Here is a 25,793-nt window from a genome sequence, read left to right on the forward strand (position 1 = left end):
TGTGCTCGACTACGAACACATACTGATACTCTTGTCGCCACTTGTAAACAAGCACATGCCAGACGTTGTCCACTTCTCATTCTATTATTCACGCATCATCATTATAAGTGTTCTTTATTGTAACGTCTGCTCTTTTCCAAGTTGGTAGAATGTTTTGAAGTAAGTAGATTTGGCCTCTGTTGCACAGCAATTTTAGTAATTTAAGCTTTGTCTGCAATTACAGTAAAAAAGTGGAGGATGCAATTAGAAGATAGATTTTGCATTAACTAAGAGGTTTAGTGACGCAGTAAGAAGTTCACGTGTGGTCGATACCACCTGCCAGCCATACACCAGTGAAACTGTTAATATAGTATTGTATATATATATATTTTACATAATTGAAATGTTTTGACTTCAAAAAAAAATCACCTTATTAGTCAGAAAAAAACCCTATTTTTTTGAAAGACATTGTAAAACTTTTGATTTACTATTACAGTTAATCTTTTTTAAGTCCCTTTTTCAATATCCTAATCTGGATGTTTGACGCCGACTCGCATACCTACCTAAAAATAAACACAATGCAATGATGTGTTTGTGTGTTCAACTGCATCGTAGCCATAAGGTCCTCCGCACTGCCTCATCCCACACTTCCCACCGTTTTTGTATATTACGTTCTAATGATGAAATATTCAGCTCACATTTTCTAAATCTCAGTGAGTCGTGTTTTTGTTCAACATATCAAAATTTCAGTCTATTCAGAAAATGTCATACAATCATCACAATCAATCGCAGGGCTATGTTCCATCATACAATTCCCAAAACACAGGAGCCGCTTATATGGCACGTAGAGGTTGGGGAAATGAAAGTGATAGGAATACTACTATTTCATTTTCCTCAAAAAGCAGGTGATTTTTTTTCTGATATTTCAATTTCAAAAATTTAATTGTAACTTACAGTTCCAAGCGAATATACATAACATTATTCATTATGGTTGTTCTTCTTCTTATTGCTGCGATCGTTATCATAATTCTTTTTGCGACAGGAGGTAAGTTTGTGTTCAATACTGCTCCCCAATGTAATCTTAACATTTAAATCTGGTTCTTTACAAATTTCAAACAGTCTGGAGCGTTTTCAGACAATTTGGACTTTTTTGAGTAATGTCTAGAATTAATTTGCAACGGACGTTTTTATTTTTTAATTTTCCATTCCAACGCGGCTTTCGAACTCAGTTTTTCGAAACCTATTAAGTTACGAACAATTATGAAGAATGTTATACTTTTCAAAAGTAAAAAAAAATTGTAAACATTTGTAAAAATTTTCAACTTTTATCTTGTGCTCTCAATTCATAAGATGTCAGAATGAAATTAAAGTTACGAAAGTTTTTCGTTGTGCTGAATTTAATTCCAGCCTTATTTTTGGGGAAGAAGTTTTGAAATGTCTGACACCACAAGGAGTTTAGATGTCCCATACCAGTGGGGCGTACCGTAGACCGAGTGATGATATAGCGTGCTGTTGTGCTCCCGGTTTGATATTGTTTCACTATAGTTGTTATAGCAAACTTCTGAGAGATAATAAAACTTCAAAACCCTTTATGATCCAATCAAAAAAATCTGCAAGTTTTTGGAGTAATTTTTGTCAAGTTCATCATCGTTTTTGAGATCATACACTAGTTGTGTAAAGATTTCCCATTGCTTCGTGTACTTATAACTCTTTTTTTCAGTATTTTCTAGCACCGATCCACTGCAAAATCCAACGAGTTCTCCGATTTTCAATCCTACTCTTCGACCACCGATAAATAACATACCAACATTGGGACCTCCTATATTTTCACAGGTATTTCTGTAGGTGGAGTATTTCTGTAGCGTCAAAAAAAACATAATTTTGCACAAAACAAAACATTTCTGTTAGAGCAAATCACAACATTTGACGCAACTCCATTTTTAATTCAAGAACTTCAGGGTACTTGTGTATTATTTCCCTCATTTTTAAAATTAATTTAACTTTCAGTTATTTATTAAATTTAAAAAAAAATGATGCCCATTTTCCCACTATAGGCTTTGTTATTTACCAAGCCTAAAAATACATAAACTCTACACGTATTTATTTTTAAAAAAGTGTTTTTCAAAATGAGGGCAAATAATACACAAGTACCAAATTAAATTTGAATAAAAATATCTTTGTAGAACCAATCTTACTCTGGAGCCTTCACCATTTTATACCAAGCAAGTAACGATTTTGATACAAAGAATACAAATAATTACAACAGGGTGTTCAACTTAATACAAAATGCAGTATGTATTAGAGAAATTGCAAACCGTGATTCATGAATTTTTTGCAGCTTGACAATGTTTTTGTGACTTCCACTCTTCGTCCATACGCTGCAAAGGCAACCCTCACAGACTTGCAGAACAGGTGAGCAAACCGTTTTGCTAGACATTTCATAGCGAAACAAGAATTTTCAGTGGGAACGACTTACAAGTGCTGTTCAGGGTTAATATGTTGGGTGGCGGAAATGTCGACCAATTTACAGTGGCTGATGTTATCAGGTAACTTTAAAAATTTACGTAGATCATTTAATGTATTAATTCAGAAATAATCTCAATCAACTACGGACTCTGCTCAACGGAAACGCTCCAATCGATCCAAATTCAGTCTTTGTTTTTAGGCAGTTTACTTGAATCGATTTGTTGGTGTAATATGTGAAATCATAGAAATTTCGGGTTAAACGAAGAATAAAATATTCATTACCAATAAACATAGAGTAGAACGATTCATTAATTAATAAGTTTCGTTCCCGCTTATTTTGTAATCTGGAAAACAAATTGGTAAAGGACTTTGATACATTTATTAAAATTTTCTTACATAATAGTATGTTCCAGCCATAGGATTTCCCAGTTGTTTTCCAGTTTCCGTCCCCAAAAATTCCGTAAATGTAGTGTAATTAGCATGAAGATCATTCCACACTTGAGGATGCCTTTTTGATATTCGGTTTTTCGTTTGGAACACAAGTACAATATATAACCGGCGAACTGAAAATTTAAGAACATTTTGTAGGATATGCTCATAAAACTTTACTTTGGCGACTTGATGTTTGATCAGATTGAATTGTAAGAACTCTGTTCATATTTCTGAAAAAGACCCCTTCATCCCAAACTGGAACTGATAAATCAATTTCTCGGGAGAGTGAGGAAGGTCTGTTGTAGTACAAATTCATCGACTCTGGATTTCCGTGAGGATCTAAACTTTACATTTGAATAGTGTATAAAATGAAAACTCACTAAATAAAACCAAAACGTGGAAGAAGGAGTTTGGCATTGGCTCGTGGAACAAAAACACATAAAAAACTTTTAATTAGCTGAGTTGTGCTGTAATATTTCTTACTTTTTTCAAGTACACAGGCTCACGGAATCTGTATGGTAGCATTGCAAAATGATCGCCAGTTCTAATTTCAGGAGTGTTTGCCTTGTTCTTAGTAGGGATATATTCATTCAAAACAACCTACAAATATTAATGCTTGGTAAATGAATTGTTCGTGTTTGTGTACATTTGCTATTATACTTACATAGTCTATTCCCCCTTTTGGTGCATTTGGAACAATTGATGGTGATAATTGTGTGACGTAAAAAATCGGCATAGACAAGTTTGACGACATTTTGTTGATTCCAACTTTTGTTTCGTAAAACACTGAAACAATGCATTTCTAAAATACTCCATTACACGTAACTAACCGTTTTCAAACGAGTCTAGCGTGCTTGTTTTACAGCACAAATGCATATTATAGGTCGTTAGCATTTGGTGGTTCACTGCTTGCTCACAGGTGAAGTGCTCCGGGCAAGCGTTGTCTTCAGTCGGATCACATAAAAGGACGGAAGGCAAATCGTATGATGATGCACCATATGGACATACTAAAATTGTACGAAAATTCATTTCTTACATTAGTAAGGGATGCAAAATTTTGAACTTTTGAACAGCATCAAAGACAAAACCCGATAATAAAAACATAATATTCAACTAATGACATTAGGGGAATTAATAAGTTTTTTAGTTTTTTTTGTGCTAACATTCATATGGTAGTTATAGGAGACTGTTTGTTGTAAGTGTCAGTATGTTAGGTATTTATGTATGTAAACTTGTTTTTCCAAAAAACCAAACTTTTGAGTATGATGTGTCTCAAGAAAGCCTTATAATGTGCGCTTGTAACAAACTCACGGAAACTACCATACAAAACTTTAAAAATAATGGCAAAAAAAATCATCAAACCTTGTTACTGACCACATTACAAAGACTAATATAATAGAAAATGGTACTTGTGTATTACATGCCTTCATTTTCAAATTAAATTAAATTTTCATTTATTCCTCCAATTAAATTAAACGTGATATGCATTTTTCCTCTTTAGGCTTAGAAAATGTTATTTCCTAAGCCTAAAAATACAAAAGTGTGGTTCACGTTTTTATTTTTCAAAACTTAAAAAATTACCATTAAAATGAGGGCATAATACACAAGTACCTAGAAACTGTAAAACTAACGAAGAGTGCAACAATAAATTTAAATAGTTTTTAGGTGCATGTATAATATGACAACGCATTGCAAAATGTTTCTTCGGGCTTAGAAATAGCGTTTTTAAACCAGAGATTAGAAATTTCATTTAAAAGATGTGTGGTTAAAAAATAGTCTTATTTTTTTAACACAATACTTAATGTTGTACATATCAATTAGGAACTAATATTTTGCGAGGTAACAGTCAACTTTGAACAATCTTGTGATTAACGTTCTTTCTGTTTAAAATGATAAAATTAACTAACTGGTATGTTTCAAAAATTTATAGACACTGTTTTGACCAGAAATTGTTTATATTTTTATTTTACAACAATCTGAAAAATTCTTTTTTTATATTCTCACTTGGTTTCACTTGCTCAGGGATTCCTGGTGGGTTGCTCAAATCTTGTGGCACATCTGCACAGCATCGATGATCATTTGTAAGCTTTGAAAAAACACAGGTCGGATTCCTGCCCGTGCACTCAATAGGATCGTTTGGAGTGCATTTCACCCCTAAAGATTCACAATTCAATAAAACTGAACTTAAATTTTCAACAAACCTTCGTGCATTACATCATTGCACATCGAGTATTGTGCAAGTACATTTTGATCGTGAGTTTGCCATGGAAACGGGCAGACTGAAAATGGTTTTCAATTAAAAAACAAAAAAAATTTAAAAACTAATAAATCACTAACTTTCTTCAGAATCGTCAACACCTTCTTCCTCTTCTTCCTCCTCCTCTTCAACTTTTACCTTAGAAGCTTTTTCTTTGCAAAACACTACAAAAAGAATACAGCAGAGTAAAATCAAAATTGATAGCCGCATAGTTCAATTATTTGAATACAAATTTCGCTCAAAATGGTCATTCGCTGCGGGCTGTGAACTAGGCTTTTGTTTGTGTTTTGGCTGATAACTGGATGACCAATACCTTGACATGATAGCGGGCTCAGAATCAACACCACCTTTTTGCGCGGTCACGAATTTCCGAAGCAGGGCGAAATAATTCTATGGTCAAACCGATTTTTGGAACTTTTCTTTCTGATAGTGGTGTGAATCGGCAGAGTTTGTGTGAATCCAAGTGTTCAAACTTCACACATGGCGTGTATTCTCATTTTCATCTCTGTATTTATTATTGAATCAGGATATTGTCAGCCATCCATACCTCCACCAGAGCGACCAGGTAATGTTTGAATGTATTTTTCAAAAGTTAATACATTCAAACTCTTTAATTTCAGAATGCAGTGAAAGTTGGCAGTCTCCTGATTTGACTTATGTACCATCTATCAACCAGTGTTCAGATTACACAACAGGTATTTTTAAAAATATTTGAATTAACGTGTCAGGTAGTTTTTTTTAAGGTAACGGTGTGGCTTGTAAACCAAATAACCCATTCACTTGTACTGGGAGAAATCCCTTCTGCGCCACTGCTGGAGATAGAGCCTTCAAGTGTTGCAGCGACATTATTCAGGATTCTACAGAAGTGAAAATGCTTAATTCTTCCCAAATCAAGCCAAGTAAGTGGTTTCTAAAGCCAATTATTATTTTTTTTGAAGAATAAAATTTGAAAGAAAAACTATCGTCCCCCCATTTCTATACTTACCAACACATATAATACTGTAAAATTCCGTTAACAAACTGTATTTTTATTGTACTTGGAGTGACATTTTTTAAAACTTTATTATATTTTCCGTTTGATTATAAACGTGAAAATAAATAGAGGTTATCAACAAATTATGAAATCAAGCAAATAAAGTTAAATTCTCACAATTTCAACCACTTTTGTCGATTTTGGTGTCGACATTCTTGGAATTTCGCGTTTTCCATTTTCCGTTGTTTTTTCATTTTATAAAAGTTTCAGCACCTACATTTTTCAATATTTCTTCAATGGAGAATAAATCAGTTGAATCAGTTGAAAAACAAAGTCAGAGCTGTGGAAGTCGAAATTTAAGAGCTTTTTTTTTAATTTTTTATAGTTGTTGTAAAGCTTATTAGTATACCGCACCTACTGTTAATATGAACGATCAAATGTTACTCTTCCTTTTTCATTAAAAAAAACTTTCAGTTTGCCCCGCCGGTGCGATTCCTTATAAGATGCCACAAGTTTTGTTATGCGACCCGACAATTGTTAATATCTGTCCATACGACTATAAGGTTTGGTTTTATTCGCATTTTATTGTTTTGTTTTTGGATCAACTCTATCAAAAAAACAATATTCGTTCATGATACTAATGACTAATGAGTTTTCAGTGCGTTGAAGCAGCAAACGGACAATATCTTCCTGCCGATGGCCGATCTCTTTGCTGCAAGACCACCACTCTGTACTCGTTTGCCTCGGTTTTTGGAGAGGCTAAAATAAGCCCTCGGCTAGTGCCAAATCCCCCTCTTTCAGCGATCGAATATGTGCGTCGGTATTTTTTGTTCCTCTTATTTTTTGTCTTAGACATCAACGCCGCCGCCGTAAAACAGAAGACATGTTTCCGTACTTCCAGGTCACTTTGAACGTTCACACATCCGCCAAAGAGCACTCACCGGAAATTAGAACTGGAGATCATTTTGTGCTGACACCATACAAACTCTACGAGCCGGCATATTTGAAAAAAATCAAACTGTTCACAGACTTTGGTCATGGCTCATTTGTGCATGTTATACTTTTTGGTAAATCTATTGAACATGTTCGGAGTGTTCATGCGAGCGTAACTAAGTTTTGAGAAAAAAAGAATGAGAGAATAACTAGGGCTTTTGTCTTTTTTTGTGAATATCTGGTTATGTTTGAAGATCCAATGTCAACAACTGAAACAATGCAACTTTATTATGACCGACCAACATCCAATGGGAAAACTATCAATTTAGATGAGCCAATTCCAGACGGAGGTTTCAATAATTAAAAAAAAATTAAGAATAATCAAATAACATGCGCTTTTCAGGATTCATTTCTAAGAAAATATTCAATGCGGCTCCAATTACACAAATAGAAAACCCATCACGTCCGGGTCCAATAAAAGAATGTGAGAACTTTCTTCTTGAAAAATGAACATATTGAATTGCACCAAACGCAAACAAGAAACTCTAAATTTCAGATCGAAAATTGTGGATTGTGCTCATTTTCAAGACCACAAGCCCGTTTGGTCGAGTTTATATTCTTTCCACCAAGGATTTGCACAGCAAGTATAGATCAGTCACCGATTTTTTGAAATCCGACACAGGAAACATGCTAGGAACTCCTGTGGCTGGAACTTATTTTTATGTGAGTTTTGTTTTGAACCCTCAACTATAAAATTGTCGGCCCGTTTTGTTTTCAGCTCACCACCGACTGATTTTCATTTCAAAATTAATGCAGATTTCTACGTGTTCTTTTTCAAATAAATTTATATATTTTTTGTTCTCTCACAAAATAAATAATTTCGAGAGTTAAGTGATCATTCTCAGACATATTCTATAATTGTCCGTCAGGAAACAGATAGAGGAACCTTTGATAAATAAATTATAAAAGGCCGACAGGGAAATGCTTCTCCCTCGACTCTGTTAGAAGCGAAGAGGCAATTTTTAAAAATTTCCCATTTTTATGCGTTTTTCTGATTTCCAAAGTCACGCATCATTTACCAACCGCAACGATTCATAAGGACGTAATTTTGATTTTCTGGACGATTTTTATATAGTTTTGATGTGAAATTCGCTTTATTTGTCTGAAAGTGGAATAGATTTAGTGTGGATTTAACCGAAAAATGCAGATCTTTTAAAAATTTAAACCAGTGTTTTGTTGCCTTATTTGCGAAAAAAAATTGTGATATTTCGAGTATTGCTGCAATTTGATTAGTAAAATGTTAGGATATAAGTATTTAAAAAGTATAATTGGTTGAATTTTCTTTTTCATCACCGACTTCCAAAAATATAGAGATACTGAGTTTTCACCATTTTTTGAATGTAAATAAAAACATTTTGAACACTTGTGCTGGGATTCAATCCAAATACATTCACTGTCATTTAATATTATTATATATCAAAATAAAACGCATAACTTTTTCTGTTTTTTTTTAAATTTTTTCAAAATGTAGGTTTGGTAAGTTAAGGTAAGGTTAGGCAATGTAGGTAAACACGAGATGATACTCCACGTTGAAAATTGTTTTCATAAATACAGTTTAGATTGAACTGAAGGATTTTATCGTCTAATAGAATATAATTTTTTAGTTCAAGATTTAGGATTTGTTTTCACTTTTTTTTAGATTCAAGACATATATCTCGCAAAATGAGTTTTGTCTTTGAGCCATCTTGTCATCATAGCACATTGAATTTTGTTGTTCGCAAGACGGAATATATGTTCCCAGCTGCAAATTTTGTGTCGGATATTTCTTCTTTAGCGAAAGGCGTTAAAAACCAAAAATAGTCGAAGCGTTTGATATGTGTCCCGTTGGTTTTTCGTGTCCATCTATTCTGTTTCGAGTACACATGTTGCGACGCGGCACTGATGAAAAAGTGAAAGAGCTAGTGTCACACACAAACACAAAGTATGCTCATGTGAGTGTGTAGATATGTGTAGATGTATGTCCTGAAGGAATAAAAAGACTTTTTGAAGCTACATTTTTAAACAAAAAAAGACAGAAACATGAAGCACAACTCTCTATTCTGTCGAACGGCGTGTGCAACTCACGCACACCCAAAAATATGAAATATAACATTCGCACCAACAAAGCGCGAATATCAATGAATCTCGAGGGAACGATGGCTGCCTGCCGGCGCGTGTTGCTCTTCTGTCATTGGGATAACTGGCGGGTCTGTTGGGTCCGTCCTTTAGACCATTTGACTACACTGCCCTGCATATGTGTGAAACGTCGTCGTTGCTGTTGGGAGCTGTCTGTGTGTATGTGTGTGTGTGTGAGTATGGAGCAGTAAAAAGCTGCCGATACGAGAAGCGCCGCCCCGGACGGACGGCGATGGCGCATCGCCAAATGTGTCATTTTAGTTGTCTTCACGAACCAGAGGGCCCACGACGGACGGGCGGCCACGCCCACCTCAACCAGAATATCCTTCCTTCTCCCACCCACCCTTGCGGACGCGCGGATGCGCTGAACAAAAAGACGACGAAGAAGAAGAAGAAGAAGCTGAACGAAGAAAAAAGCATCAAAAGAAGTGAAGCGGCTCTACCACCCCGACCACCTTCCTTCACAGGAAGGACGCCGTTTTCATGAAGAAGACGGTCAAAATATTACTTATTCTGATCACAGTATTTCTTAAAGTGCACTGCAATGGTGGTCACGATGATGAAGCTGCAGATTTTTTGAGCCATACAAATATAGATGATCCAAACAATTCTTCAGATCCAAACAAGAACTCAGGTATGGTTTGATTTTTACTTTTTCTTATGTTATTATTTGTTCTGACATTGTGAATATGCCTGAAAAAAATTTGAAGATGGAGTAGCGAGGGTGGGAAATGGTTAAAAACCACAACTATGACAAAAGGTGCCAAAATGACCAAATATCATAGTAAACGTTTCAAATTTATTTTGTATGATCCGTGTAGTTATGTTACAAATATTTATATTTAAACATTGTAAAGATGCGAACATGCGACAGCGCTATAGTTTTCTCAAAAAGTGGCCAAATTTCTTTTGACACTTTTCAAACAAGGCATTTGCCACTTTTTACTATGATTCTGACACCATATGAGTGATTTTTAACAATTTCTTCACTCTACTCCACCTCTACTCCACCAAAAGTCAGTAGCTATGTAAAATTTCAATCTTCAATCCCTTTGCCACTGGTTTTTTGCCACAATGTTTGCGTTCAGTTCTTGGAAAGTAAACGATTTGAGAAAATATTAGATTTTTCTGCCCTCCACTTCGTTTTATGCAAACTTTATGCGAATTGAATACAACTCAAAACCGAAAATCTCAATGGTGGTCCTCGCTGGTTTCCTGAACAAGGAAAAGATGGCACAAAAGTTTTTTTTTCTCTGCTGGTGAATTCTCGCAAATCAACAAATCTAAATTTACATCCCAAATTTATCCGCTGTTTTCGAGATACAAAACATTTTGAGTCAGCTGTTTGGTACAAAAAATCCGGGAAGTAGTTGTCAAATTGTTTGAAACAGATAATTACCTTTGTTTCAGTCATTTTCTATACATTCGCAAACAATTAAAACCACAACTCTACTTGGCGCAAATTAGAATTGTGCTTTGCTGTCTGTGACAATTTTCTATTTCCTTCTTTCAAAAATAGCTTAAGAGAACAATAAGAAATTGTTCGCGGTCTAGGGACCCATTGAATTGAAACGTGCAACTTTTTTCTCCGCTTGTCCTGATTTTTGGTTCAGTTTTCTATGCGATGTACACACTAGCACATTTACACACTGAAATAAGCGGGACCAGATGTCTTTGGAACATTCATTCAATTTTAGAATGTCATTTGAATATGAGCAGTGCTCAACTTTTATGCGGAATCTACGGTCTCACTTTAATGAAACAGAGCCAATGTGAAAAAGGCGGCTAAAAGGGACTGAGAGCTATGAAAAAGTGAAGCTTTTTGGTTTGCTTTCTCACCATAATTTTGGTGTTTTATAGACAGCTCTTCGGTTTAGCTCGGTTAACTCTAGCAGAAAAATGGCATTGGGAATTTAAATAGAAGCAAAAAATCTGCGTTGAGAAACAGAAACGTTAGATTGCTCCTTTAAGATGATGTAATTATTAGAAAAACTCGCTATCCGTTTTTTATTATTATATTCTCGTCAAAGAAGGAAGCAAAAACCCAATAGTGTTAGGATGAGTGCGAGCCGTCTGCATTTAAATTGCAGCATGGGAATAGAGCTCATTAAAAAGTCAAGCAAGTAATGAAGGGAATTTCTCGAGTTGAATTGGAAACAAGAAACACACCACGAGAAATAGGGCAAATAAAAAATAATTTGAAAACTTTCAGACCAAGGCGACACCATGGGAGAGGACGAAGATCGGCTGGTCATAGATCTCTTCCGAGAGTACAACTTTTTGATTAGACCCGTCAAAAATGTTAGCAGCCCACCGGTGGTCGTCGATTTTGGAGTTGCAATGATACTTCTGATCAATGTCGATGAGAAGAATCAGATTTTGCAAACAAATGTGTGGTTGACAATGAAATGGAACGACTTCCAATTGGCATGGAATCCAGCGGAATATGGTTTGCTTTAACACTGAACAAAATGACTGTCTCATACAAATTTTCCATTCTAAAAATCAGGGCTTAAAATTAAATTTATCAAATTTGTATTAGTACTGCGCCCCGTTGCTCAAAATTTTCAACTCATAACTCGGTTATCTTTAGTTCTAGTAAAAATTGTTAACTAACGAAATATTTAATATTTATTTTTCTCTCGTTTGTAGTGTTTTTGATATTTGCAACATTAAAAAAAGCAATGGTATGCAATATTATTTTAGGAAAAACGTTAGACTATTAACAAATTTAAAAGATTTTTTGGCACTTATAAGGTTTTGTTTTCATCTCTTCCTCTTTTTTATTGTTAACACTGTTTTACTCATGAATGTTTGTTTTATTTCATTATTTTTTTTTTAAAAGAAAAGTCAAATTTTGCTTCTACTGTTTCACCAAAAAGTTTTTTTTTCAGGAAACATCTCCAATCTTCACGTTCCATCCGATAGGGTGTGGCTGCCAGACATTGTCTTGTTCAACAAGTGAGTAATTGATTTATCCTTTTTTTGTCGGCCTTGAATTTTTGAAAAACGAAAACACAAAGGTTGACAAAAAAGTAGATAGATATGTAGATATATGTGCAAAAGCCTAAATTCCCAAATCCACTTTGCCTAAATGTGTGTAGTAATGTGCACAAATCAAATCGTCGATGCTCCTTGTTTCTGTAGTTTTCCCCGACAAGTGATGATGAGTCAACGTGACCGACGCCTTTCCTTTCTTTTCAATTCGTTTTATCAAATTTGCCAGATTTCCGAGTTGCCTTTCATTTCTTCCAAAAATTTCGAAAATTTAAAATGTATTTATAGTTTAGAATTTAGTCCAATTTCTTTAGAAATCATGTTTGGAAAACAAAAATATTGTGACTTCATTCCTAACTTGACTTGAATTACAAGGTCAAAAACTGGAAAAGCGACTAATTTGAAGTTTTTGGTTTTGTGGAATCTCAAAAAGATGAGAATTCTAAGTTGTGACGCAATTAAGAGCAGCGAATTGCTCCAGCAACAACAACAGATATGCACGCAATTTCAAGAGTCCTTATGGGGAATGGGTTGCAATGACAAAGTTTGTACTGAAGAATAAAAACGTCAAAAATTGCAAAAATTTGTTGACATTTCAAACGTACATATTCATAAACAGTAGCAAATTCCCACACATGAAAAATAACTTGTTTTGGCAATAGATACTCGCAAGACCCCAGTTATGAAAAATGACCTGAAGTCGTTTTCTGTTGGCGGTTTTTTTTTTGAGAAGTGGCACACTTTCTTTATTCTTTTTAGCATTGCTCAATGCAAAGGGGAAAAGAAAGTGGAAAAATAGGATTATTGCCTAGACTGAAGATAATTAAATAGGAATTCTTGATATACCTATTTGACAAGTGCTCGAAGTATTACTCCCCTTCAGCTAACTTTGCTGATCAGGGCGACCAAATAGAGAAAAGCAATAGTAAATGAAGGAGTGCGAATATCTAGAACAGATAGGGAGGAATATTCTCGGAAAAAGAAAAAACACACATTCATTTAGGGAAATGAAAATTACATTTAAAAACATAAAAATAAATTAGCTGGTATAGAAACGAATTGTTTTTTTCCTCGAATTTAAGTTCTAAATTAAAACAAAAATATATATACACAGTTATATATAGTTATGTAGTTATGTTATGTAGTTGTGCGATATTTTTTCTTCCAAACTAGATAAAAGAAGAATTTTCAAAAGATTTTTGACTGGCTCCTAGACACAATTTACGTTTAAAAACATTTGTGAGTAGGTATTTTAATACTAATTTGAGTTGTGTAACTTACAAACGATTATTGTAAAACTAAGAAAATCTACTTTTAATTTTGAAGGTGGCAAAATTTCTTAGATAATTTGTGGCTATTTTGTCAGCATTTGGCAACTTTCATGTAGTTTCCAAGGATTTTTTAAAACTTGAATCAAGTAAGAATTTAATATTTTAACCAAATCTTTTTTAATATGTATCTTGACACATTTTTAATATGTATCTTGACATAAATGATGAGGAAAAATATTGGAACAAATGTCCGCAATAGGCTAGTTAGTATAACTGCCAAAAATTTCTCCCACACTGCCCTGACCAAAACTTGAATTAAAAAAAAAATTAAAATTAATATGACCTCCCAAGTAAAGTTAAAACTCGAATATACATGTTTTCTAAGTACATAACACATCTACTTCCTCGCATACAAATGACGTTTTTTTTTCTGCAGCGCCGACGGAAACTACGAAGTTTCCTTCAAATCCAACGTCTTCGTTGACCACCACGGAGATGTGACATGGGTCCCACCTGCAATGTTCAAAAGCAGTTGCCGCATTGACGTCGAATGGTGAATACTTTTAATTTTCCGCTTTAAATATATATAGATATTGCATATAGATACTTTAAATATATATATATATAGATAGGCTAAAGATGTGGAAAATTATACTCGTTATAATTCCACCCACTCATTAAAGGTCATGATATTTACCACGTCATTTATCCAGGTTTCCATTTGACGAACAATGTTGTACATTGGTATTTGGATCGTGGACCTACAACTCTGAAGAAGTACGATTACACTGGTACAACAATATTCAGGCTGTTCAGCTTCATGACTATTCCTATTCAGGAATATGGGACGTGATTGGTAATCCTTAAAAAAACAAGCAATATTTCAGTAATGTTTTTGCAGATGTTCCTGGACAATTAGTGCACAAACCTGATTTGAAAGAGAACAAAATGGTCTTCAATGTAGTGATAAGAAGGTGTGACAACAATCTTTTAAAATCAAATTCACAATGTCACGTATTCAGGAAAACCTTGTTCTACACAGTTATTCTTATCATCCCAACGGTTCTCATGGCATTTCTGTCAGTTATGGCATTTTACCTACCAGTTGATTCAGGAGAGAAAGTTTCATTGACAATTTCTCTACTGCTCGCTCTTGTTGTGTTCTTGTTGCTGGTTTCAAAAGTATGAACTTTAAAATAAAATTAGTTTGCAAAACGTTAAGTATGCATTTTCAGATTCTTCCTCCAACTTCAAACATCCCACTTATGGGTAAATATCTTCTTCTTGCATTTGTACTTAACATTACTGCCGTTGTGGTGAGAGATCAAACCTAAATATTCAAGTTCAAAACTTAACAATGTTCAAATTTCAGGGAACCGTTGTCATTGTGAATATTTACTTTCGCAGTGCACTCTCTCACAAAATGCCAACATGGGTTAGAAAGGTGTTTCTTGAGTTTTTGCCTCATTTATTAGTGATGAAACGACCAGAAAGGATACCTATTTTCAATGGGTATTTTGTAGAAGAGTATTGTGCTTCGGAAATTTTTGATGCAAGTGAGTATCGAATTTCAAACACACTATTGTACATAGTTAAATGTGGACCACGGTCAATAGAGAAATAATTAACAATCATTCCTATCGTGTTTTCCCCAATTATTTAGAAGTAATCGATCAAAAAAATTCCCTCTAGTTTTATGTTTTGATTTTTTTTAGAATATTCATATTTCAACAGGGGTGTGAACTTCAGTGCATTAGATTTTTCCAAGAATGACTAAATTTATTTTAAAAATTGTGTTTCACCACTTTTTGACACGAAATACAAACATTTAAAAAATTCAAAGTTTCATGATATCATTTAGTATCTTCAGCATAAAATAAATGGTTTTAAATCATTTCCCCGCCATCAATTTGGGAGGTTTCCATCAGGCCTCTCAGAAAATGACACAACAATAGTGGCTTTCTGAGGCATTATGCGCACATTGCGAATCAACTGTGGGCTCAACTATAAATTTTCTAGGCCTTGTTATGCCGTCTATGACAGCAACGATGCTTCCGTTTCTGCAAGTGACAACAAACTTGAAAGCGGCGAGTTCGACGAGTTCCGGACAATCTTCTGAACACCACGAGAATTGCTCGAAATGGAAAAAAAGACTGTCAATAAGAATGTCCAAAAGGAGAGCTCCAAGGGTGAGCTCAGACATTTGAAAAATCATTTCAATCGTTTTTTTCAGGCACGCCTCGATGACGATAGCGAAGACATAATTGACGATACAAACGGAAATCATGTTGATTCACTGCAAGAAAAAATCAGCAAAGAAATGAAAACTACGGTGGAAGCCATCGCGTATATTGCCGAGCACATGAAAAGAGAAATGAGTTTGAAAAAGGTGACCTTATCTTTTCAAACATTATTTTTAAATTTGTCAATCTAGATGAGAGACGACTGGAAGTATGTTGCAATGGTGTTAGACAGACTCATTCTTCTGATATTCTTTGGAGTAACGTTAGGTGGAACATTGGGAATTATTTGCTCAGGTACTTTAAAATAATTTTTTAAAACTTATCAAGACAATTTCAGCGCCACATGTGTTTGACTTTGTGGATCAGGAGGCAATCATAAGCAAACTAAATGCTAAATACCTACCGTCTGATATGTATTCTTAATTGGTTTTCCTCTACTCAGAATCACTAGGCAATACTGTTCAAAACACGTATTTGGGTAGTTGTTTTATATTTTCTGGTTTCATTTTTACTGGTTCGATGTTCAATTTTCATTTCATTTCTTTTCAATTGCTCTTTCTTTTTTATAATAAACTTTCCTAGTTTGAGTGCAAATTGAAATTCAATGTGAACATGAAAAGATGAGAGGACCTCATCATCCACTTCAAAATCATTTTGCCTGCTAACGACACCTGAAAGACAACGTGTTTTCTTATAAACGATTTAAGCAAGACGGAGCTCTTATATGAAACGGACCCTCCAGTCTGTTTTGTTCCCAGGGTGGTGCTTCAATTTAGTCAGTTAGTGGCGAGAGTAGTATCCTAATGAAATGTAAACACTATTGTGGTGGTAGTCTTTACTAACTCATATATTTTATTCATTTAAAAAATGCAGAAAATATGGTTATTCTCTATTATTACTATTTTCCTAATAACAGGTAATATTTGTGCTCAAATTTCAAAATGTTAATTGTCAAGATTTATTTCAATTTTGACTATTTAAAATGTACAAGCTCAGAATTGCAATGCTATCCTAATTCTGCTGAAGAACGCTTATTGTCGTATATTTTCGATGGATACAACTCACTTATTAGACCTGTATTAAATGCATCATCTCCTCCAATAGAGGTACATAAATTTTACTATTCAAATTTAAAATTTTTTTTTTTTAATTTTCAGGTATTCTTTAGTTTGGCATTTGTACTACTCATTAATGTAGACGAGAAAAATCAAATTATGCAAACAAACGTTTGGCCTACAATGAAATGGAATGATTATCAAATGCAATGGGACCCTCGCGAATTCGATGGGATTAAAACGATCCGGGTTCCACCTGATAAAGTTTGGCTGCCCGATATTGTACTTTTCAACAAGTAAATATATTAATTGTTATAAAATCTTGGTGTTGTTTGGGAGGAAGCAAGTGCGATTCAGTGTCTAGGAAGTACAAAATGACAACCTAAGTGCCTCGTATAGGCAAGCAGTCATTTCCTTCACGCGTCTGTATACCACAACTCAATTTCTCAACATTAATTTTTTAATAGAACCTAAAACCTATCATATAATAATTATTTTACAGTTTTTGCAATTGCAATTGATTCGTCGTTTATTTTAGAAAATATTAGTGTGAAACTGTGAGACCAGAGATACGAAACATTTTTTGGTCCATTTTGTTTATATTGTTGTGTAGACATAGAGAAAAATACAAGTTCTGAAAGTATCTTCACTTTTCATTGAAAGTTTCGAGAAGGTGCTCAAATACGGAATTCGCCGCATTATCGACTTTTCGAAGCTGTAAACTGTAAAATTTATTGTTGAATAAAAGTCTCTATATTTCGTAATTTATCTCAAACAAAGCTTGAGAAAAAAGTGCCTTGTAAATGTTTCCAAAGTGCCGAAAAATGGGCAGCAGATCAATTTGAGGCCACTACTTTTTAGATAATTTAAATTTTCAAGTTTCACTGAATACTTTCAGCGCTGATGGAAATTATCTTGTATCATTCTATTCAAATGTAGTCGTTGAGCATACTGGTGATATGCTATGGGTTCCACCCGCCGTTTATAAAAGCAGCTGTTTGATTGATGTCGAGTTTTTTCCTTTCGATGGTGAGTCTCCATTTTTCAGATAACACTTTTTTTAGAATGTGTGCTTTATAAAAAAGTAACAAAATAGAAAACCAAAGAAAAATTATGTTTATCTCGAGAAACATCTTTTTAGAGCAAGTGTGCTCGCTCACTTTTGGATCTTGGACTTTTCGAAAGGACGAGTTGCAGTTATCTTATCTCTCTGGCAAACGTCATGTATGTTGGCTGCGGGAAGGGATTTGTGAGGAAATTCAATTTCACGGAACTTTTCAGGTGGAACTGAATGACTACTTGCCTTCAGGAGTTTGGGACCTAATAGATGCACCGGGTTTGTTGATTGACGAAAGGTCCAAAATATCATATCAAATCAAAATCAGAAGGTAACATTGTTTTTAAAACATGCAAAATTACTATTTGTAAATCCGCAGGAAAGCTCTTTTCTACACTGTTATCCTCATCATGCCAACTGTGTTGATGGCATTTTTGTCAATGATGGTCTTCTATTTACCAGCAGAATCCAGTGAGAAAATAACACTAGCAATTAGTATTCTGCTTGCTTTAGTAGTTTTTCTGCTAGTGGTTTCAAAGGTAATTTTTAGAAGATTTTTTTGAGTATATATTTTTTCCAAATCAAAGATTCTACCGCCAACAAGCTCCACAATTCCATTAATGGCAAAATATCTCCTTATGACATTCATAATGAATATGATCACTATTATGGTAATTGTTCAAAACAACTTTAGCATTTTTTCTTTTCCTCTTGTTTTAGGTTAGCGTTATTATCATAAACGTATATTTCCGAGGTCCAGCAACTCATATCATGCCGAATTGGGTTAAAACTGTTTTTCTGAAGGTAAGAACTATATTTTATTTAAATTTATATTTTTGAAACCTTAACTTCCAGTTCCTTCCTGTTCTTTTTGTGATGCGTCGGCCTGAAAGTACGGAGAAAGAGTTGGCCAAAATGAAACGAGAGAAACGTGAGAGAAGAAGTATGAAATCTGCACTGAAGACGTTCTTTAAAAGAAACGATGCTAAGGTTGGTTTATTCGTTTTGTTTTCACATAGGTATTCTCAATTTAATCCCTATTTATGTTTTGGAAAGTAAAACTATGTATTCGAAAAATTATTCTTCAAATATTTTCAGATCAGCGAGCAACCAAAACAAACATCAAGGAAAGATGTAAGTAGAGTTAATTGCAAAATATCGGAGAAACTATGATTCTTAGCCATTACAATTTTTAGTTAAAAAGGTTTGAATTGCAACAAAAAAATATTGTTTTTGTGTCAATTGGGTACATTTTGGTTTTGGTCCTAAAGGGTAACTGTTTCCACAATGTGTAAAAAATATTTTAGAAAAATAACATTTTTCAAAAAACCTCAGTTTTTTATAGCAGTCGAGATGTAGATTTTTATTTATTTATCTTCTTTTCCCTCAATTCGTGAGGCTTACTATAATTAATTCCCCGAAAATGTTTCATAAATTCCTTTTTTCTGGAAAGTTTTCCAAATGGTTTTCCAGTTATTGAAAATGTTTCATTTATACTGTTTGATTTAGGGGTCCAGTTCCGAGGAAAAACTGTCATCGGATGCGAAGAAAGCTATTGAAGCGATCGAGTATATCACAACGCATCTCACACACGACAACGCCTTCAAACGGGTCAGTTAACAGAAAAAAATCAAAGAACAATAAAGAGTGACAATCAATTACACCTCTTCTGTCCTAATCATCTCCCGTTTACCGAACTCTTTTCAGCAACGTGAAGAATGGAAGTTTGTTTCTGTGGTGATTGATCGATTACTTCTCTATCTTTTTTTCGCAGGTGCATACCATTTTGACAGAAAGTTGCCCTAACAAAACACAAGTTCTTACAGTAACCACTGGAGGAACTGTCGGAATACTTTTATCCGCGCCGAATGTTTTTGAACAGGTCAATCAAACATCGGTGATTGAGAGACTCAAACAACAAGCTGCAGAAGAAATGTTGAATTCATGAATAACATTTATATTCCCCCAACATCATAAAGAAATATGTCTTCTCGTTCTGATTTCTTCCCAATTCTATCTCGTATGTTCAATTGATCACTTTTCCAAATGTCTATATGCTGAATGAAAATGAAACAAAAAAAAATGAAGATTATGACGTGATTTGATTTGATGGACTGTGTCATTTTCGAGACTTTGGCCTGTTTTATAAATATGTACTTCCTTCGTTTTGACAGTGACAATTATTTTTCAAACGCCAATTTTTCTTCATCTTGATATGAAGAGATATAAATGCATTGATAAAATTTCCAAAACAATGTAAAAGTTTCTTCGCTTTTTTGATGTTAAGTATATTCTTATTCAACTTTACCACGTTTATAATATGCAAAAAAGTTTTTACACATTATTGTATTAGTAAATTGTATTGTAAATTAAGCAATATCCACCTATCATACTAGGATCAGTTCATTATTTTTTGCTCGTTTCCTCTCAATTCATTTAACTAGGCTGAGAAAAAGCAAAAATAGGCATAATCCTGAATAACTGGCTTCGAGTTGAGACACCAAGGGTGATCATAATTTTTAAACTTAATTTAAGAAAAAAATCACAACTGAAAACGTGAATTCCTATAAAAAGGGACACTTTCAATACATTTATACACAAGTATTCAATTTTTTAATAGAAAACTAATAATCTATGGCTCTGAATAAGCTACTGACAATTTTTGTCCCCTAGGTTCTGATTTTATTGTGTTTTTCAGAAAGTAGTATTGCATTTAACACTAATGCAGCAAATAAATTTTTTCAGAATGACACCATCTTTGGTGTTTCTCATTGTGGTGATAGTCGTTGTGGAGGGGCAGGGGTGGCGACCATGGGATAGGTTCAATCATCCTGGGAATTTCGGAAACTGGGGTGGAAATAATTGGGGCACCCGTCAAAGGAATCAAGAACCACATGATATTCCACCTCCAGTTCCCCCGCCAGGATTTCGAGGAAATAATGATCGATTTGGAGGTAACATAATCAAAGTTGTCGAAATCATCGACTTGGGTAAAAGCAAAAACCGCGGAGATATCCTATCGGATTTTAAGGTACTTGTAGGGTTAAAAAATATACATTAATAATAGTTTTTCAGGACGTGCACAAAAAACACAGGCACCTTGGTCGCAAAGAATGGAAAGGCAAAGTAAAACAATTCTGTCACAGGTTTCCTGGTCATCCAAACTGTAGAAGAGGGAAGGTTCCTGATCAAAAGGAGCTTGAAGAGATGATTGGACAATTCTCAAAAGGAGGAATTGGAAGATTCTTGAAAAGAGTTCCCAAGTTCGTTTTTTTTTCTTTGTTTTTTATTCAAGGGAAGTGATTTTACAGAATTTACATTGAAGATCCACTTGCAAGAGTAGATCCAAAGCTGAAAGGATTTCTGGAAAACGCCGGAAGAGGGTTTGGTCATGTAAGCTCGGAACATGTGAACAAACTCAGAGTATGTACTATTTCAAATGTTGATTGACCAGTCATTAAAGTATTTAGGATATTTGCAAACGAAGAAAATGTAGGGAGCAGCCAGAATCCGCCAAAAAGACTAGAGAACTTTTTACTCAAAAGGTATTTACAAAAATTCTTGGATGTTGTTTTAATTTAACCTGTTTTAGCTTGCTGACTTTGAGACGAAAATTGCTGGAAAAGATAAAACCGATTCTGTACAATTGAGATTTGACAGAACTCTTCAAATTAAAGAAGCGCTTCTCGAAAAAGGAAACTTGACAGCTGATATTGTTCCCGTGGACAACGGAGTTTACGATTTAGACACAATGCTAACAGAGGAACAGGCAAATATTCTTCTTAACGAGCTAAATAAAGCGGGAGTAGGAGATGATGAAATACCACTACCAGATGCAGATACTGATGACGAAGATGATGACGATTCTACTAATTCAGCCAGTGGAGCAGCACCAGGGAGCTCACGATTAAAGAAGTTAGTTATTTTTTATAGTATATTAGCGATATGTAGGGATCTTGCTGAGGAATCATGCTATGCTTAAATTGCCAAATCTGACACTATGTTTGTAACCGAGTGTAATGTGAGCATTGCGAATGGTCGTTCTGTGATCCTTGACTGCGATCTGTCCATCATGAATTAGCAGCGTATTGAGATAACTTAGCATGTAGCAGTGTTGACCAACTATATAATTGCCAGAGTTTTATCATTAATTAATTTATAAATATGAAAACATATTTTATTAACTTGAAAATAATGTTTACTTATGTTTTAATCTTAATCAGTACCATAAATACTACCTGAAAATTTCAAATTGTCCCGAGTATAACTAATGTATTAACGTATTAACGTTGTTTGCAAAAAAAACAAGTTACAGTTAGGTTTTTCAAATATTTTCCAAAAAATATGATTCCTTCAAATCAATCAAATAATTTTCTACATTTTTAAGAAAAAACTAAAACTAAAACGGGCAGAATTGTAGATTTGCTGCCCATCTCATCCTAGTGATGCACTACTATTTTCAGATCCGCTCTCTATTTTGAAGGAAATCTGATCAAGAAATGGGATCCAAGTTCCCCAATCAGATATGTACTTGACAGTTCTTTAGGTGAGGTTGCAAACATTTTTTTGTTGAAAATATTGAAAATATTCAGAGGATCTTGACAAAAATGACGTTCGGGCAGCAATTTACGAGATTGAAAAGAACACCTGCATAAGATTCAAAGAGCTCAGTTCCCCACCAACTGGATCTCATATTGTTTACTACAAAGTTGACAGTCCGACATTGTGAGTTCATATTACACAGAGGTGTTCTTATCGAGAGGTCAAACTAAAATAAGTAGAACGGTTGTTTAAAACTTATAACGTCTGATTCAGCTGTGGTCTTTCGTATGTTGGTCGAGCTGACCCTGCCAACCCAGTTTATCTTAGTTTTGGATGTGACAATGTAAGAAATCTTTCATGTCATTATTTCCCAATTGAGGAAATTTCAGAACAAAGGAGTTGCAATTCATGAAACAATGCATGCGCTCGGAGTTGCCCATCAGCACCTTCGCAATGATCGTGATCAATTTATTACTATTAATTGGAGTAACATTGATCCACAACAATACGATGCATTTGTTGTGGTGGATTCAAAACTGTACACTTCGTAAGTGTTTAGTAATCCATATGGTTCAAAACAAAACTTCTAGATACGGAGTGAAATACGCATACGACAGTATCATGCATTACAACGGTTACACTGCTGCTCAAAACATTGCGATTCCTACTATGAACCCAAAAACAAACTCTGCCGTGAATCTTAAAGTTCTTGGACAAAGGCAAAAGATGGGGACAACCGATATTGAACTTCTGAAAAAAATGTATTGTCAACCTGGTGAGTGGAATGTGTGTTAATAATACTGAAAATCAAAATTTCAGGATGCGATGACAAAAATGTTTATTGCGGAGCATGGGCTCTCAAAGACTTGTGCAAAAATCCGGGACATGATCAATACATGGCTGCCAATTGTAAGAAGAGTTGTGGATTGTGTGCTATTGGAAAATAATGTATTTTTGAATGTGATCATAAAGCAAATTTAATAATTAAAAGTATACATCGTTCACAACAAAGGTTTCTGTGATCCACGGAGCATCCAGTTCCAGTGTTCTATGAAAATCAAATCCCGGAAGGTTCTGAACCAAGAGATTTAGTCAACGTTTTCTGGGAAAAAAATAAAAAAATACCACAGTGTCGTTCATAAGTTCGCAAGCAACCAAACAGTAGATAGCCTAAAATTACACAACTAAAAGTTACTTGAATTTTTGAAAGACAAACCAGATAAAGGATAAAAGCAATGTATAACAAAGTAAATGGCCCAATAATAACAAAAATCAGCCAACCAGTGCCGAAATTTTCAGTCACATACTGGAAAATGAAGTACACGTTGATCCCGATTGTAATAATTCCACAGATAATAGAAAAGTATTGTAGAGGTCTGAAAAATAAAAATTGTTCTAATTTGCTTGGTTTTGTGAGTACTTGGAAGTTCGAAAATTGTGCATAATCCGCTTACTGGAAGTAAATGTAATCATCGGAATCAATGCAAACGGTAGCTGTACCATTTGAACACAGTTTAGAAAGTCATTCATACCTGAAAATTAAATTATGGTATACAACTTGTTTTCGATCAAAAGCGGCATGAATCTCAAGAATATACCAAAAATATACTATAGCGACTGTGTTGTAACATCACTTTTTGCCACCAGGCAATTTCCAAAGTTGCCTAAAAATTTTTTTCAGCAACCGGAAACTTGATTCCCTGACATTTACCAATTCTTGACTGAAAATCTACCTGTCAAATTTTTGATGCCGTGGGCTTTTATGCAGAGGATCAACGTTGGAGTGATTGCAACCGCTCTGGTTATCAGTACACGTTTCCATTTCGGCCACGAGATTCTCACAAATCCTTCCATCACAAACTGTCCTGTATATGTTCCTGTCATTGTTGATGATTGTCCTGCTGCGAATATGCCAATCGCCCAAATTATCATTGCAAATAGTCCAAACTGACATCCCAGGTATATCCCACCCTTGAATAAAAACGTGACATTTGGATTAATTTCCAATCATACTTGAAACAAATCCACTGTTACAGATGATGTATTGTTTGGAAAGACGTTCGAATCGGGAATATCATTGTGAGACAGACACATTGAATTCTCAATTAATTTTAAATTTATCATTTGTTATCAGTTTATTTTTCTTACAACGTCACCATTGGTCTTTTGATAAAGTCCACGTGCAAATACGGAGAGAACAAACAGATTTATAAAAAAACTGACGGACAATGCAAACGCCGATTCAATGGAAAAATATTTGTTCGCTTCGGCAATGCGAGTTTTGCTTGAGCGGTCGACTTTTCGTGACTCAAAATCTTAGAATCACATAACGTTATTTCGATAGAACTAACCTTAACCAAAGCTGAATGCAAATAAAAATTATGTGGCATTATCACGGCTCCAAAAATGGAAATAGCCGTTATAATTTCTTCCTTTCCACATCCACTACACCAGGGGACAACAGTACCAGTAAGAACTTTAGTCAACACTGGCTTCATCACAACAAACTGAAAAGCTGAATTTAACTGGATAGAAAATGATAAATGCTTACTTCGTAACCAAAAGAAATTGCCATTGTAGAAATTAGAGCAACAAATATAAACTCCAGTTTTCGGATGCCATATCTATCAATGAACAGAAAAGTGAAAGTATCCAAGATAGTAATTAGAACGCCGACTAATAAAGGAATTCTGAAAATGGAATTTTGTGAAGTTTTCCTAAATTATTTTCTAGTTAAAATTGATCTTACTTGCCACTGGACAATAAATAAATGGCTATTGCCGTTCCGATAACCTCTTGCATATCACTGCATACAATCGCAATCTCAATCATGAGCCAAAGAATGATTCGGGGAACCAACGGATAGTAATCATAAGCAATCTTAATGAATTTACAAAATTATTTTAAAAGTTGAATTATCTACTTCAGCCATGTGTTTCCCACTGACAACGCCTAGTCTTGCGGACATTCGTTGAAGAAGCATTCCAACAATATGAGACACCAATAAAACCCAGAGAAGTTTGTATTCAGCTTGAGCTCCAGCCTGGAGATCACTTTCAATGTTTCCTGGATCCAAATACGCAATGCTCATTAGAAATCCAGGGCCAGTAAATGCCCAAAGCTTACGCCAGGAGAACCATGTATTCTGAGCATTTATGCAAACTGAAATTTGTTTTGCTTGATTTAAAATAATACCTTTTCATCTTCGGGAATTTTTACTGCAATCGTGTCATCAAACGTTTTTTCTCGAGCCGGGGGAGCTAGATCAGATATGTTAGCGTTTTGAAAACCAGGCATTTTCAGAGCTCAAGGGTTAGCAACAGCAAATACAGGTTACTGTCGGACTCATGTGTTTTATACTTTTTATGTTGTTATTTTTTCTCCTCTGATAATAAGTAATCATAACAAAAAAT

The 25,793-nt window shown here is 34.6% G+C and overlaps 7 protein-coding genes and 7 non-coding genes across 15 annotated transcripts; 8 read left to right on the forward strand and 6 right to left on the reverse strand.

The window, feature by feature from the left end:
* Positions 1-68: 68 nt before the first annotated feature.
* On the forward strand, positions 69-285 carry F38B6.15. The gene has a single exon (NR_071344.1). It is a non-coding gene; the product is annotated as an Unclassified non-coding RNA F38B6.15 (non-coding RNA).
* Positions 286-637: 352 nt separating this feature from the next.
* Positions 638-2,731, forward strand: F38B6.3 (SEA domain-containing protein). The gene is made up of 8 exons (NM_076723.5): positions 638-692; positions 739-884; positions 936-1,024; positions 1,700-1,812; positions 2,163-2,270; positions 2,318-2,391; positions 2,442-2,525; positions 2,570-2,731. Exons 2-8 carry the CDS (start codon positions 742-744, stop codon positions 2,655-2,657), a joined length of 699 nt encoding a protein of 232 aa, NP_509124.2. The 5' UTR covers positions 638-692; positions 739-741; the 3' UTR covers positions 2,658-2,731.
* Positions 2,732-2,826: 95 nt separating this feature from the next.
* On the reverse strand, positions 2,827-5,374 carry F38B6.7 (DUF4210 domain-containing protein; the record flags this gene model as incomplete). Its single annotated transcript, NM_001373336.1, has 9 exons — positions 5,215-5,374; positions 5,079-5,156; positions 4,882-5,031; positions 3,708-3,884; positions 3,542-3,663; positions 3,359-3,477; positions 3,258-3,313; positions 3,055-3,216; positions 2,827-3,008 (listed from the first exon to the last, which is right to left on the reverse strand). Exons 1-9 carry the CDS (start codon positions 5,342-5,344, stop codon positions 2,827-2,829), a joined length of 1,176 nt encoding a protein of 391 aa, NP_001359957.1. The 5' UTR covers positions 5,345-5,374.
* Positions 5,375-5,539: 165 nt separating this feature from the next.
* F38B6.2 (uncharacterized protein) lies at positions 5,540-7,926 on the forward strand. Its single transcript, NM_076725.5, has 10 exons — positions 5,540-5,699; positions 5,755-5,829; positions 5,878-6,033; positions 6,582-6,670; positions 6,767-6,919; positions 7,009-7,174; positions 7,295-7,390; positions 7,444-7,524; positions 7,597-7,763; positions 7,819-7,926. Exons 1-10 carry the CDS (start codon positions 5,615-5,617, stop codon positions 7,831-7,833), a joined length of 1,083 nt encoding a protein of 360 aa, NP_509126.2. The 5' UTR covers positions 5,540-5,614; the 3' UTR covers positions 7,834-7,926.
* Positions 7,927-9,083: 1,157 nt separating this feature from the next.
* Positions 9,084-9,347, forward strand: F38B6.19. The gene has a single exon (NR_071345.1). It is a non-coding gene; the product is annotated as an Unclassified non-coding RNA F38B6.19 (non-coding RNA).
* Positions 9,124-9,330, reverse strand: F38B6.17. The gene has a single exon (NR_071346.1). It is a non-coding gene; the product is annotated as an Unclassified non-coding RNA F38B6.17 (non-coding RNA).
* A 56-nt stretch (positions 9,348-9,403) lies between the features above and the next one.
* Positions 9,404-9,546, reverse strand: F38B6.21. Its single transcript, NR_071347.1, has one exon. It is a non-coding gene; the product is annotated as an Unclassified non-coding RNA F38B6.21 (non-coding RNA).
* On the forward strand, positions 9,421-9,563 carry F38B6.10. Its single transcript, NR_071348.1, has one exon. It is a non-coding gene; the product is annotated as an Unclassified non-coding RNA F38B6.10 (non-coding RNA).
* acr-2 (Acetylcholine receptor subunit beta-type acr-2) lies at positions 9,556-16,315 on the forward strand. Its single transcript, NM_076727.9, has 13 exons — positions 9,556-9,849; positions 11,428-11,664; positions 12,110-12,176; positions 13,920-14,036; positions 14,197-14,339; positions 14,385-14,457; positions 14,506-14,665; positions 14,719-14,799; positions 14,856-15,039; positions 15,503-15,672; positions 15,717-15,872; positions 15,918-16,020; positions 16,064-16,315. The coding sequence occupies exons 1-13, from the start codon at positions 9,699-9,701 to the stop codon at positions 16,147-16,149; spliced, it is 1,728 nt and encodes a 575-aa protein (NP_509128.1). The 5' UTR covers positions 9,556-9,698; the 3' UTR covers positions 16,150-16,315.
* Positions 9,689-9,838, reverse strand: K11G12.9. The gene has a single exon (NR_071349.1). It is a non-coding gene; the product is annotated as an Unclassified non-coding RNA K11G12.9 (non-coding RNA).
* Positions 12,977-13,188, reverse strand: K11G12.8. Its single transcript, NR_071350.1, has one exon. It is a non-coding gene; the product is annotated as an Unclassified non-coding RNA K11G12.8 (non-coding RNA).
* A 229-nt stretch (positions 16,316-16,544) lies between the features above and the next one.
* On the forward strand, positions 16,545-19,932 carry acr-3 (Acetylcholine receptor subunit beta-type acr-3). Its single transcript, NM_076728.4, has 14 exons — positions 16,545-16,642; positions 16,723-16,832; positions 16,884-17,077; positions 17,680-17,810; positions 17,923-18,005; positions 18,063-18,169; positions 18,218-18,377; positions 18,426-18,509; positions 18,559-18,642; positions 18,694-18,828; positions 18,937-18,972; positions 19,348-19,449; positions 19,546-19,612; positions 19,665-19,932. Exons 1-14 carry the CDS (start codon positions 16,594-16,596, stop codon positions 19,784-19,786), a joined length of 1,464 nt encoding a protein of 487 aa, NP_509129.1. The 5' UTR covers positions 16,545-16,593; the 3' UTR covers positions 19,787-19,932.
* Positions 19,933-20,583: 651 nt separating this feature from the next.
* On the forward strand, positions 20,584-23,364 carry nas-11 (Zinc metalloproteinase nas-11; the record flags this gene model as incomplete). Of its 2 annotated transcripts, NM_001029618.6 has the most annotated exons (11): positions 20,584-20,869; positions 20,914-21,101; positions 21,150-21,261; positions 21,309-21,383; positions 21,431-21,753; positions 22,302-22,384; positions 22,431-22,563; positions 22,654-22,723; positions 22,770-22,927; positions 22,971-23,155; positions 23,200-23,364. In NM_001029618.6, 11 exons carry the CDS (start codon positions 20,585-20,587, stop codon positions 23,325-23,327), a joined length of 1,740 nt encoding a protein of 579 aa, NP_001024789.1. In that variant the 3' UTR covers positions 23,328-23,364. The 2 variants fall into 2 exon arrangements, with proteins under 2 accessions (NP_001024789.1, NP_001024790.1); NM_001029619.7 differs by lacking the exon at positions 22,654-22,723 and having other exon boundaries at positions 20,585-20,869; positions 23,200-23,329.
* Positions 23,202-25,702, reverse strand: smf-2 (NRAMP-like transporter smf-2). Its single transcript, NM_076730.3, has 12 exons — positions 25,576-25,702; positions 25,304-25,525; positions 25,130-25,260; positions 24,932-25,070; positions 24,732-24,887; positions 24,529-24,687; positions 24,394-24,480; positions 24,114-24,351; positions 23,801-23,912; positions 23,597-23,756; positions 23,506-23,550; positions 23,202-23,454 (listed from the first exon to the last, which is right to left on the reverse strand). Exons 1-12 carry the CDS (start codon positions 25,675-25,677, stop codon positions 23,365-23,367), a joined length of 1,641 nt encoding a protein of 546 aa, NP_509131.2. The 5' UTR covers positions 25,678-25,702; the 3' UTR covers positions 23,202-23,364.
* Between the last annotated feature and the right edge of the window lie 91 nt (positions 25,703-25,793).

Source organism: Caenorhabditis elegans, chromosome X, assembly GCF_000002985.6.
Source record: "Caenorhabditis elegans chromosome X".
In the NCBI taxonomy this organism is placed as follows: domain Eukaryota; kingdom Metazoa; phylum Nematoda; class Chromadorea; order Rhabditida; family Rhabditidae; genus Caenorhabditis; species Caenorhabditis elegans.

Coding starts and splice junctions, on each gene's coding strand:
- acr-3 (NM_076728.4), top strand. CDS start 16,594: ATGCAGAAAATATGGTTATTCTCTATTATTACTATTTTCCTAATAACA. Junction 16,833..16,883: donor CATCATCTCCTCCAATAGAG/GTACATAAATTT, acceptor TTTAATTTTCAG/GTATTCTTTAGTTTGGCATT. Junction 17,078..17,679: donor GATATTGTACTTTTCAACAA/GTAAATATATTA, acceptor GAATACTTTCAG/CGCTGATGGAAATTATCTTG.
- F38B6.2 (NM_076725.5), top strand. CDS start 5,615: ATGGCGTGTATTCTCATTTTCATCTCTGTATTTATTATTGAATCAGGA. Junction 5,830..5,877: donor GTGTTCAGATTACACAACAG/GTATTTTTAAAA, acceptor GTTTTTTTTAAG/GTAACGGTGTGGCTTGTAAA. Junction 6,671..6,766: donor TCTGTCCATACGACTATAAG/GTTTGGTTTTAT, acceptor ATGAGTTTTCAG/TGCGTTGAAGCAGCAAACGG.
- F38B6.3 (NM_076723.5), top strand. CDS start 742: ATGTCATACAATCATCACAATCAATCGCAGGGCTATGTTCCATCATAC. Junction 885..935: donor TCATTTTCCTCAAAAAGCAG/GTGATTTTTTTT, acceptor TGTAACTTACAG/TTCCAAGCGAATATACATAA. Junction 2,526..2,569: donor ACAGTGGCTGATGTTATCAG/GTAACTTTAAAA, acceptor GTATTAATTCAG/AAATAATCTCAATCAACTAC.
- smf-2 (NM_076730.3), bottom strand. CDS start 25,677: ATGCCTGGTTTTCAAAACGCTAACATATCTGATCTAGCTCCCCCGGCT. Junction 24,688..24,731: donor TGCATTCAGCTTTGGTTAAG/GTTAGTTCTATC, acceptor TAAGATTTTGAG/TCACGAAAAGTCGACCGCTC. Junction 23,913..24,113: donor CGGCATCAAAAATTTGACAG/GTAGATTTTCAG, acceptor TTTAATTTTCAG/GTATGAATGACTTTCTAAAC.
- acr-2 (NM_076727.9), top strand. CDS start 9,699: ATGAAGAAGACGGTCAAAATATTACTTATTCTGATCACAGTATTTCTT. Junction 11,665..12,109: donor ATGGAATCCAGCGGAATATG/GTTTGCTTTAAC, acceptor TTTTTTTTTCAG/GAAACATCTCCAATCTTCAC. Junction 14,340..14,384: donor AGGAATATGGGACGTGATTG/GTAATCCTTAAA, acceptor ATGTTTTTGCAG/ATGTTCCTGGACAATTAGTG.